We start from the raw sequence: 12,488 nt of genomic DNA, 5'->3' as shown, positions 1-12,488 counted from the left end.
TTTAAAAAACTATATATGAAGGCATCAAATAAGAATTTCACATTTAGTCTTCTTAATTTTCCTACCCTTCATTTTCCATTTTTCATTAGTTTCTAGGAAGTTAATCTCTTAGTCATTATTTTCCTATATATGCTTTATAACAGAGCAGATAACCTAAGGCTCGTAGGCTAATTTCCATTTTTTGTGCAATGAATCAGATCAGATGTCTGGGAAGAAAAACCTCCAAAAAAGGTTACAGTATGTGAAAAAAGTGGATATCCTTACCCACTTTGAGTTCTTGTCACAGCCTCCTACTGTTTATCCCTGAGTAAATGTATAATTCTTGAAAAAAAGTATGCCTACCTATACTTTACAGAAAAGCTTTTAGGTGGAAAAATACAACATAAATTATTTGGCTATCAAGTTGGTACGGTGACCTATTGAATATTTTGCATGTATAAGGTAATCAAGAGCTGTACAGTCATGAGTTCTTATGCATCTTTATTGCAAGCACTCTGAAACATATATATATATATATATACCTTATGAGCAATTTGATGTTATGTTCTTGTTCAAATTCTGTATTACTGGTTGTCTGCTATTAATCTGGACATTTCTACCTCATAGGGGGCTATGAGGAATAATGTGTAATTATTCAGTAGATTAAAAGTTGTTTCCAATGGATAAAGAACTACATGATACCTAGAATTTTTATTAATGTATGTTTGTCAAAACAGCTTCGTTTTCCAATAAAACCAAGAGGCAAATGTGTATTATCCAACTCTTTTTCTGTTTTTTTTTTAACTTGAGAGGAATTATATAGATGTCTGATCTAGATGTATGTAGGAACTTACCCATTTTCCTCAGAACCTTTGTTCAGAAGAATCTTGCCTCACAAAAATGTAATAGAAAAAAAACTCAACAGCATACAGTACATTAATTTTTCTAAAGAAAGAAGTAAGAGTAGAAAGAGCATTAGAAATTAAGATAAGGATATGGCCAACATGTATTTCATTCTAAAGAAGAAAGGGCAGCTATAAGATATGTATTGTATAGCTTAGCCACGATTAGCCAAATTGTCATCTTTGGAAAACACTAGCCTAGGTTGAGGCAAACCTATATTCTATAACACAAGTAGAACTACTAAGCTTCTATAGCAGTGGTTCCCAACCTTTTTTTCGCCCCGCACCCCTAAAGAAATTTCACTCAAACCTCGCACCCCCTGAAATAAATAATAAATAAAAATGCCAACATATAGCCAATATCCTATTATTTACCTGGACTTTTCTTGCACCCCCTGGAATATCGTCTCGCACCCCCAGGAGGTGCGAGCACCCCAGGTTGGGAACCCCTGTTCTATCGCACCATCATTTTCTTCCCAGTAGAACTGCAAGTGGCGGGAAAATAGAAACAATAAAAATATTAAATATTTTACAATCATGTCTGAGATTATCTGGATGTCTCCAGATAATATATTTGTCTCCTGCAGAATTTTTTTTTACCATTATGTTTACTATCACAATGTCAATTGCTTATATTTGTTTCTAATTCTTGTACACCACCCAAAATCACATGGAAGTGGGCATCCATACAAATTGAAAAAATAGATTACAATCCTTTTCTGTCTATCTGAAATAGATCAGGAGAAATTTAGATAACCCTTTATTTATTTATCAAGGCTAACTTCTGTGATACTTTATCAGAATTCTTATACAATGAATGAGGTATTGGAAACTTGGCATATTTTTAAAATGCATTAATAAATAAGAACTACATGGATTTATCAAAAATAAGTCTTGCAAAATCAACTTTTATAGTTTAGTTTGGTAAATCATAGTGTGTTCAGGAAATAGCATTACTTCACTTTCCCCTAGTTCTGACTGATTCCATGCCTCTATTTTGGCTTTACTAAAACTTGCCTTAAACTGTCCAGCATGCTAGGACTTCTAACATCCTAAACTTCATGGAAAGCTATAGTGATATACAAGTGAAATTGAGTATCTTCTCTCCAGACCTTCTCAGAGGTTGGAAAGAAAAATAAGCAAAGTCGAAGGGTCAAAAGGATGTAAGGATAGTGTAGGTACATAGGTACTTTCCTCAAATTTTTATTCCCCTGCATTAGTCAAGAATGTCTGAAGGGTGGGGATTTATGAATATAGTATATATAATTTTCAGCAAAGCATTTGACAGTCTCAAAATTTTGTTTGCTCTTGTGGAGCAAATGTGACTCAGTTGATCCTGTTCTTTGACAGATCCAGATTGATGGAATAACTATTAACAGCTCTGGGTAAATGTGGAAGAAAGTAACACAGGAAGTACAATGTCCTCTAGATGTTTGAGCTTATCATAAACTAAGTTTGCAGTGCAATGCTACTGTGAAACAGTTCGTGCAATTTTATACAGCAAAAACAATAGTATAAGAGCATGAGAACAATTCTAAATGCTACTCAGGTCATATATGAATATTGTGTCTGCTCTGTGTATCATAGTTCAAGAAACTCATTAATATGTTAAATGTGCAGCCTGAGGAAGGGGAGCTATAATTCACTTAACAGTACAAAACCTGGCATATCCAACTAGGTGGAAGGCAGTAACTTTTGCCTGAATATTTGGACAACTGTTGCCATTATGTGTCAGTAATAATTGGAACAGATGTCTATATAAGGATCTCTTATGGACTCAGAGTAGCGAGTGACAGAACAAACCAAATTCTTCCAAACCTGGTTTGAAAGAGTTGGTTATGTGTAAAAGGCAGAGGGAAAGGGCGAGGGAATGATAGATTAGATTACAGATTATCAGAGTTGGAAGGGACCTTGTAGGTCATCTAGTCTAACACCAATGTGACCCACCCAAGCAGGAGACCCTACATTCTGACAGTTGGCAGTCCAGTCTCTTCTTGAAAGCCTCCAATGATGAAGCTCCCACAATTTCTGAAGGCAATCTGTTCCATTGGTTGATTGCTTTGTCAGAAAAAATCTCCTTATTTCCAGGTTGAAACTCTCCTTGTTCAGTTTCCATTTTTAAGTATCTAAGAATATGAATAGTGGTCAAGATTTTTGTTTTCTAGAATCAAGAATCAGATACAACGCCTTCCCTGGAGAAGTAAATACGGAATTGTGAAAAATGGATTAGAGTAAAGCCATGCCTTTTCTTGTAGTATTATACAGCTATAAAAGGTGAACAGAAACGAGAAGGGAAATGCCTTCACATTATAAATTTATAGATCATGGACTGCAAAAAGACCCAATCGGCCTTGTGCCAAAAAAAAAAAAAAAAAAGCATCGGGCGCCACCCAAACGAAGATAAGCACACTCTGAAATCATTTCCTTCTTGCGTGCTGGGTTTCTCTCCCCTCTTTCGTCTCCGATCAATGGGCGGTTCTGCTGCTTAAAGGACAAGGAGGGCGGGGCGCCCTTGCTCATAAGGAGTAGCGGAGGGGCCCATAGGTGAGGAGGAAGAGTAGCCGACGATGGCTGTGGAAAGCGCTCGTGACTACGCGGCGGTTTTGTTGCGGTAAGTACGCTACAACGTAAACCGGCAACCATCCCGTTTGCGGAACGTGTGAGAGAGCGCGGTATTTTAGTTACCAAGGCAACCTGTCGGGTTTTGTTTCACCGCCCGGTGAACTCGCCCCCCTGGTCGCCTTCCCACAGCGTTGAATTTTCTAGGCAGGGAAGCGCCTTTTTCTCGCATTCCTCTGTTGCCTCTCCTGACTCAGCCATGAGTGCACATTTGGTCCTCAGTCCGGGCTCGGCGTCGACCACCAACTGTTGGTCCTCTTAACTAGGTGCTTTCCGGTTCCCGTTCCTCTTGTAGCTTCGCCGCCGCCTCCTTAGCTAGTTAATAGAGAAGCGAACGGTGGGGAGCCTCCGGGTGCCGTCGCCCTAAGAGGAGCTCAACTCCCGGGAGGAAAGGGAAGCTGCCTTACTCCCTCCCTGTGCCTCTCTTTTGCCTACTTTTTACATTGTGAAAAAGAGGAGTAGGCTGCTTGTAGCGCTTCGCTTCCTTATAGTGACTTATAAGGCACTGCTAAAGTAAAATGGCTTGTTGCAGTGGCATCGTAAAATTGCAGTTTCATCTGTATTCCAAAAAAAACCTGCCCAGTTCTTGGCGTAAGCTAGAAAGCATGGTATATTTAGGAAGCCTTTTTTTCTTTATTGGAATGGGATTCTGAGCCAAATATTTTTACAGTTTTTAACTATTAAGCCGTTTAGTATAAACCAAAGCGGTGGACAAAGTTAGGGTACAAGCCAATTTGTTGTAGGAACCCAGGTACTTTTGTTAATCCAACAAACTAGGTCAAGTGTTAATCAACCATTTTCGATTAAAAGACTAAAAACACAAGGAAAAAATGCATCTGAGAAAAGGTGTGGGGGGGTAGAAGGGTAAGAAAAATAAGACTGGTGTGTTGGACAAGCATACATTTGACTAGACTTGCTGAAAACAATGAAAGCACTATAGGTAGTCCTCTATTTACAACCAGTTGTTAGCAACCATTTAAGTTATGACACCACCATCCCAACAGGTATTTACCACTCTGTTCCTAACTTATGTCCAGGCTCCCCCCTTGTGGTCATGTGACTACATTTTGGGCACTTGGCAACCAGCCATTTGCAGTGCCCCGTAGTCATGTGACTTCAATTTACCAATGTTTTTCCCTTGGAAACAAGTATATTTCTAGTTGTGGGGAATGCCCATAACAAACTGGGCTTGTTTAATGACCACTGCAAAAAAGATTAATGACCCACTTTATGACTATCAAGGCTCAATTATGGTCATAAGGGCTCTGTACTATACCAAGCAAGCATCACTAGTGTTGACTTCTAAAAACTTTTTAAAAGCTTAAAGTTGATCCATTCAGTTGAAGATTGGATATCGTGTTGTAAGCTTTAATCAAATACGATTTTATACCTATTTAACATTTTTTCCATTGAAAACCTTTGCTACAGTTAATCTGGTCCATGAATTACAGTTTTTACATAAGGCCTTCAGGGACTTAAAGCCTTTCTGAAGACATATGTCACATAACTCAAATAGACAGCCTTTGTACTTAGAACGACAGTGAAATTTGCGCAAACTACTATTTTGTAAGCTAGTAATGCAATTTGGTGCCATTTTACTCCAATAAACTGTGACTGAGTTTTGAACCTATGGTATTGGGTCAACTGGTGATGAGGTTCTTTTTTTTTTCTTATTACAGAACAGAAATGTTAAAAGCAACAGCAGCTAGAACTCAAAGGAAATTTGGGCAAATAGGTTGTTGATAACATTGCTTTAACAGGGATGCAATTGTAGTGATATACGGTAGCTTGCTTCTTAGTAATTACCCACATTGCTGCAGATTTGCTTTGGACTAACAAATAGACATGGTGTTATTAAGAGGCTTAAGAAATATGGGGCAATATACGGAAGAATGTTTAAATCTATATTTCATCATTGATAAAGTCACGAGTGAGCTATCAAAAGATATATTCCTCTGACTTGATTTTTTTTTTTTTTTTTTTGCTGTAATTGGCATCAGGTTTGTCTGAAGAAACACCTGTACCTAGTGAAATTTTGGCTAGGTCACCACTGGCAATCAAGTGAAGATTAAAACCAACCCTCTCTAACCAAGATCTTTCCAAATATGTTGGGCTAAATTCTAAATTAACCAGATCCAAATTAAGTGGATAACTTAAGCTGTATCTTACTGTAGGAATTATATTAGTTAATGTAACCAGTTGGTCAACTTCCTACGTATAATAACTCAACTCTCCTCTGACAGTCCTCTAACGATTGACAGACATTTTAGGTGGATGGGAGGTAGTTTCCTGAAAATGGAAGCAGTGTTCTTTTGGGATTCTTTTTAAGATATCTGAACTTTGTTTTTGTTACCCCTTTTAGAGTGTTAGGGTTTCCTGTAAACTTGAAATAGTAGAACATTTTTTTTCTTTAAGTGTCCTAGTAAAAACTCCTGCAAAAGTTACCAGTTTTGGCAATCTGCCACTGGATTTAATATCATTGTTGCTATGCCCTTCAAATCTACTAAGAATTGAGGGTGTGTGCATTTGGTATGTTAATTCCCTGCCCCTGCATTAGAAAATAAAACTATTGCTGGTGGTACTTAATGTTAGCTTCATCCATTAAACTATTTTACAGGTTGCTGATAAAAAATAGGTGAATTTTCTAATTTTAGCTCAAGTTATATATATTTTGTAGAGAGATCCTGCTGAAGTTTTATGCCCAAAATAAAAATCCTATAATGTACAGGTATTAGTTATAGTTACAGTCCACTTGTTTTAACTGGACACTAAAGCTAGGTTGGAGAAATATAGTATGGCCTCAGATCTTTGGTTTCTCAGCTGCTGGGTCATCATAACTAAGTTAGCAAGGCTTCCAGATATTACTATTCCAAAGATGTAATTCTAACATAGAAACTCCCCCCAAATTAGATTTATCTTTAAGGAATCTGAAAAAAAATTATTAGTTAGAATAAAATGAATAAACTTGTTAGCTGAATCGAGTTGCCTTCATTTCCTCTATAAAAAGTGGAATAGGAATTCAGGTTAGGACTTTCAGACAATGATTGTCCTTGGCTTTTCTGGCTCCTTGAAGGGTGGGCCTAAAATAAAAATTAAATTTTGAAATATATCCTTGAAAACTAAAAAGCATATGCCACATGCTTCTGGTCTTTTAATTCATCAAGCAGTTTGAGGAATGAGCCATACTTTTAGCAATAGATTTAGCAGTAATTTTGGAAATCTACAGCCTGTTTTTCTTCAAACATTTCTGGAATATAAGGAAGTATTTTCTGGAGTACAACTCCCAGGATTCCCAGTTAGCCTGGCCGGTTCTTGCTGGCTAAGAACTCCATTACTACGAATTACAATATATCATTGGTTCAAGATTGGTATAGGCTGCTACTTGAAACTTTTTAAATTGAAATTTCCACAGTCAGTGGAAATTGTTTACATTGAGTAAAAAAAGTACTGTATTTCTGTTTCAGATCCCTAGTATCAGTGGGAGCATCGGTGGGATCAGTAACCAGACAAGCCCTGCTTCCATGTGCATCTCGGCCTTTTCGTATTTGTAACCATGACAGAAGCAGCCGGAGAGGAGTTGTGGCAAGCAGTTTACAGGATCTTATCAACAAGGTTGGACTCTCTAAACATAAGCCTGCCAATCATCCCTATTAAGTATTCTTATTCCAGCTCCATTAAAAGTTTGTTATATGTGTACAAATGTATATAAGATCTATATTCTGTTATATTTCACTAGAATTATGACCAAAAGTTATCTCAAAACAACTCCACTACATTCAATTTTTTTTAATTGTTATGTTTAATAATTTTTTTTAAAAAAGTTTATGTTAATGATCCAAATGTGTGCAATAGTTTCTGTTTATATTCTCTAGATAGCCTACAGTACCTATACTACATGTTCCTGAATATACTGTCAGGAAGAATTAAGATATTTATTTTAACTTTCTGGTAGATGGCGAAGTGCGTCTTCTACTTTACAGGAAAGATTCACTTGCAGTAAATCAGAAATGATTCCCACCTGACATGATAATTTTCATAAAAGGGCATTTAAAATTAAGCTTTCTTGTAATTCCTTCATCTGTAGACCTTGGATGCTTTAGTGATAACTGCTGGATTGATAACACTGGTTCTAGAGGAAGATGGAACGGTGGTGGATACTGAAGACTTCTTCCAGTCACTAGGAGATAATACACAACTCATGCTTTTGGTGAAGGGACAGAAATGGAAGCCAGTAAGTGTCTGTGTTCTAAGGTGGTGCATTCCACCCACCAACTAGCATGGTTATATTTATCTTCTCCTGCATGAGTCTCTGAAGCTGTACTGCAAATTTCATTGAGTGAGGAGAATGGGGAGAATTGCCTGGATGTACACTTGTAAATGTTTGCATATATTTGCTATAGTTTAGTCTGTTGATATCAGAGATTTTAATATATTAAAACATGCCTTAACAAATACATCTATTCTAAACATAATAGTGTATTATTACAGAAATGGTAGCTAATTCATGAGGTTTCAGTCTTGTTTTTAGTAGAAGAAAAAAATTAGTAATGTAAACTTAACCCTTGTTCTTATGATGGTGTTGACACTGGGTCTGCCATTGTCTAATATTATAACCTCATTCACTGGGTTATTGTAGTTAGGGGATAAATAATTATGAATCTGTCTTCTGTTTTTGAAGGAAAGGTGAAATCCACATCCATATCTCCAAGTTAAAAGAAGGAAAAAAACACAGACTTGTCCCATACTTTCAGTATAGTCTAATGGGTATTGCAAATGTTTGGGTAAGTAGTCTAGTATTTAATGCATATTTTTCTGCATCTTGATGCAGGGATTAAATTATGGTATTGCAACAATACAGCAACCAAAGAAAATGGGAGTAGCAAATTTCACTTTGGATTTGTACAAACTAAATCCGAAGGACTTCATTGGTTGTTTGAATGTTAAAGCTACCTTCTACGAAATCTATTCTGTGTCCTATGACATCAAGTGTACAGGAGCAAAAAGTATTCTAAGGTAAGTATTTATTAAATTTGTTCGCCACCTTTCTCATCACAAAGCAACGCTAGTATACATTTATACATTTACAAGTATACATTTCTAGTGTTGTATATGGAACAAAATGATCATAGATGTTCTAACAAAACTTCTAATAGCTTATGTAATCAGAAATATAGCATATTCTACTTTTCGCTTTTAAGAAGAGCTTATCTTAAGGCATTGAGTTCTTACAACTAAACTAGGGCAAAGTGTAGCCTTGTATTTTTATTACTTAGGCAGGTCAAAGTTCATAAGAGCAGCCCTCCTGGATTAGAAGCCTATCAGGCATACGTGCCTATGAAAGACCACAAATAAAAATGAGCACATTTCACTGAATTGGAGGGATCAAGGTAGATGCTCACCCCCATAAACCATGAAGGCCGTTCTATGACTTATCTCTCAGTCTAACCTATTTCAAGGGTTGATTATAAGGTGACAGTGATTTATGAATTTAGATAGGGTGTTTTTAACTTTTTAGAGGAAGTGTAGAATGTAAGGTATGAAATGGAATGAGATCTCAAGAAGAATCACTGAAACCTCAGAAGAAATGTAACCTCAAGAAGAATCACTGGCTTATTTATTTCCATACTTTAGTTGAGCAATATTAGACATTTATAATGAAACAGGAAGAATAAAAATTGAAGATAGAAATAATTCTATCTGATAATGTTCAGTTTATTGAAAAGTAATCCCATACTTGCCTTTGTTTAAAGTAAGTATTGAAAACATAATTTATTAAATTTATACCTGCCTAATTCTATATAATATCAAAAATTAGTTCCAGCCTATTCTCCCTTAATTCTTTCTATACAAATAATAAAATTATCTGCTGTGTGGATAAGTTTTGGATATTGAGGCACTAGATCAGGGGTGGGCAAACTACGGCCCGCGGGCCACATCCGGCCCGTTGGTCTGTCCAATCCGGCCCGCCCCTGAAAAAAAATTGCTGGGCGTGGCGTATTGCCCTGTGCCGCGTGGCCCCCAAAGCTGCAAAACAGTGCGGAGCACTCTCGGGGTAGGAAAGAGAAGAAGAAGTTTGCAAAGGCCTCGGCTGGGAGTTCGAAATCACCTTCGAGTGCGACCTCTCCGAAGGTGAGTCCCCACCGATCCCCCTTTTTTTTCCGGGGCTTCCAGGCTTAAACTTTGCAAAGGCAAAGTTTGCAGGCTGGAGCGTCTTCCCGCCGAGGAGTGGGAAGGGTTCCACCTGGCGGGCGGGCGGGCTGCTTGGAGCGGGCTGCTTGGAGCCACCTAAAGCTAGGCCGCTGCTGGTGGAGCCTTGCCCTGCCTTGGTGCCCTGTTTCCCGGCTCGGCGGTCCTGCTCGGGCGGCACTTTAAAAGCCTGCTCCCAGCACCCGAGCAACTTCCCAGCAACTTGCGGCTTCCTTTTTCCTCGCGGGCGCTCGTGCCTGGCCCCAAGCCGCGCGGCGGAGGGGAAGCCCGGCGGGCGGGCGGGCTGCTTGGAGGAGGCGACCCGGCGGCGCTCCGGGTTTCCCCTTCTCCTTCTCTGCCTCCTTCTCTGCCTCTCCCCTCTTGCTCCTCACAGTTGCCCTGAGCTGGTGCGGTTCTTTACTTGGGCAGCCAGACGCCCGCAGCAGCGCCCGCAGCAGCAACAGGCAGTTCCGCCCGGGCTCCGCTCAGGTGTCCGGCTGGGGCTGTCAGGAGTTGCTACCGCCGGCGCGGCTCAGCGCGCTCAGTCCCGCGTTGCCTTGGGAAGGGAAAGGCAAAACCAGGAGCCGCTGAGCCTGAGCCCCGGTGCCACTGCTGCCGTTGCAAAGCACCACCGCGGCTCTTCCTTTTTGCCTTTCCCTTCCCGAGGCAACGCGGGACTGGAGCCACACGGAGCCGCGCCGGCGGTAGCAACTCCTGACTCAGGGGGCCTCCGAGGGGAGGGGAAGGAGGAGAAGAAAGGGGGGGGCGATTCCCAAAAAATCTTGTGCTGACCCGGCCCGTCTGTCAAATTTTAAAAGTCAATGCGGCCCCCGAGCCAAAAAGTTTGCCCACCCCTGCACTAGATGGTAATAGTACCTACAGTTTCTCATATAAGAACTTAATATGTAACTGTTATTTAATGGGAACAGGAATACATTTCACTAAATAAAATGGAAGTTGTAGCTTACATATTAATATTTTTACATCTAAAAATATTACTGTAGATCTAGTACAGATGTATTTCAATTGTGAAAATAAGACAAAGTCTTTTAAAGGTGAAAAGAAAAAGTTGTTTTGGAATTATTAAAGATGGGTTCCTGGCCTTATTTATAGAATATTAATAATTCAAGGAGCAATCTAATTTTGAAATAATATATTTTACTAGGGTCTATCAGTAATAATACCTTGATTGCCAAAAAATGCCAGGATTTTTTTTGTTAAAATATTAAATATTCAAATGTAATAGAAACTTGGTATTAAAAAAAAACAACCGATCTTGTGACTATTTTATGCATTGTACTAAATGAGTTTAATCATTGTTTATTGTAGCCGCAATTGATTATTAACTTTGTACAATACATGTATCCAAATCAGGCAAAAATCAGATTTGAGAGTTAAGCCATTATTAATATATCAATTTCCCTTAATATCTAAATTATTGTGTGTGTGTGTGTGTGTGTGTGTGTGTATGTGTGTATGTATATATATATATATATATATATATATATATATATATATATATATATATATATATATATATATATATATATATATATATAACTATAGTGCTACATTCAGTTAACAAATGAACAGAAAAATTATTACAGCAAGATTGAAGATGCAGCATTAATCAAGCCTTTGTTAAAAGGATATTGCTAGTTTCGTGTACCAAATAGCCATGACAAAAACAGACCGCCTTACATTTTTGATGTAGGTCGGTTGACATAGTCGGTTACAGATGACTTAAGAGGGCAGTCTTAGAAAAGGAAGTGCTTCCATTATGAGCTTTTACCAAGCTCTCTGGCAATTGAGGGCAATAGCATTTTGAAATTGACTATAACTGAAAAGGACAGTAAAAAATGCTAATTACAATAGTATTACTTTGTATAAACTGAACCATCTTTATCAGATAATGCATTGCTGTAATCCATGCTCTGATTATCATTCATTTGGTCAAGTGGACTAAGCCAAATGTTATCTTCTTCATAGGAGGATGCTTCGTTTTTTGTCACAGATTGCCCAAGTAACAGGGCAACTTCTTCTCCATACCGGAACATACATGCTACAAGTAATGGGTGATTATGAAGATGGTCTGCTTACGGAGGCCAAACACTAAAGCAAATATAAGAGCCTTTTTAACTGCTTGCCTGTCCAGCTAACACTGTAAATCGGGTTTTGGGAAGGAGAGATTGAGTTACACCTTAATATATTAAATATCTCAAGTTTAGCTGAGTACATTAATATACTTTAATGTTTAAGCTTTTATTTAAGATAATGATGTCATAATTGTAAATATGGTCGGAATCTTTTTAATGTACTAAATTATTTAAGTTGAAGAACTCTTCCGCTGTCAACTTGTAGTAGAAAGTTCTTCACACAGCAAAACATGACACGTACTAAGAACTTTCTTTGATTACTATGTGAACAGTCGTATTAAACCTCAGAAAAATTCAACATTAATCTCATGTCTATTTAAAACTTCTTCATTGTTGCTAATCTATAAATAAATGTCACATCTCAGTATTAAAAATGTCTTATTTTTCAGGAATCGCCTCTTAGTTTTTAATCTTAGTTGTTCAAACTCTGGTCACTATTACTGAAGAAAGCTGATTTTGCCAACAAAAAAAAGTTGTCTATGTGGATTTGACTTAATGGTTAAAGCTGAGTCTAACATTTGTGCTGAGACATAGCCTCTCTTTCATCCTTATGCAGTCTTCCCAGACTGCTTATCAGCATCAGGACAAGCCTTGGCCTCAAAACTGCTAGACTAACAATGGACTGATATTATTTCACTTGACAGAA

At 38.1% G+C, this 12,488-nt stretch overlaps 1 protein-coding gene across 1 annotated transcript; it reads left to right on the top strand.

The window, feature by feature from the left end:
• The first annotated feature begins 3,332 nt into the window (after positions 1-3,332).
• On the top strand, positions 3,333-12,216 carry CIDEA (cell death inducing DFFA like effector a). The gene is made up of 5 exons (XM_026671946.2): positions 3,333-3,492; positions 6,965-7,112; positions 7,585-7,731; positions 8,329-8,513; positions 11,676-12,216. Exons 1-5 carry the CDS (start codon positions 3,449-3,451, stop codon positions 11,800-11,802), a joined length of 651 nt encoding a protein of 216 aa, XP_026527731.1. The 5' UTR covers positions 3,333-3,448; the 3' UTR covers positions 11,803-12,216.
• The last annotated feature ends 272 nt before the right edge of the window (positions 12,217-12,488 follow it).

The sequence above is a fragment of the Notechis scutatus genome, chromosome 3, assembly GCF_049901735.1.
Source record: "Notechis scutatus isolate UNSWTSFEM ecotype Mainland chromosome 3, rNotScu1.2, whole genome shotgun sequence".
In the NCBI taxonomy this organism is placed as follows: Eukaryota; Metazoa; Chordata; class Lepidosauria; order Squamata; family Elapidae; genus Notechis; species Notechis scutatus.
Note: the sequence above shows the minus strand (reverse complement) of the source record. Positions and strands in the feature narration are given on the sequence as shown.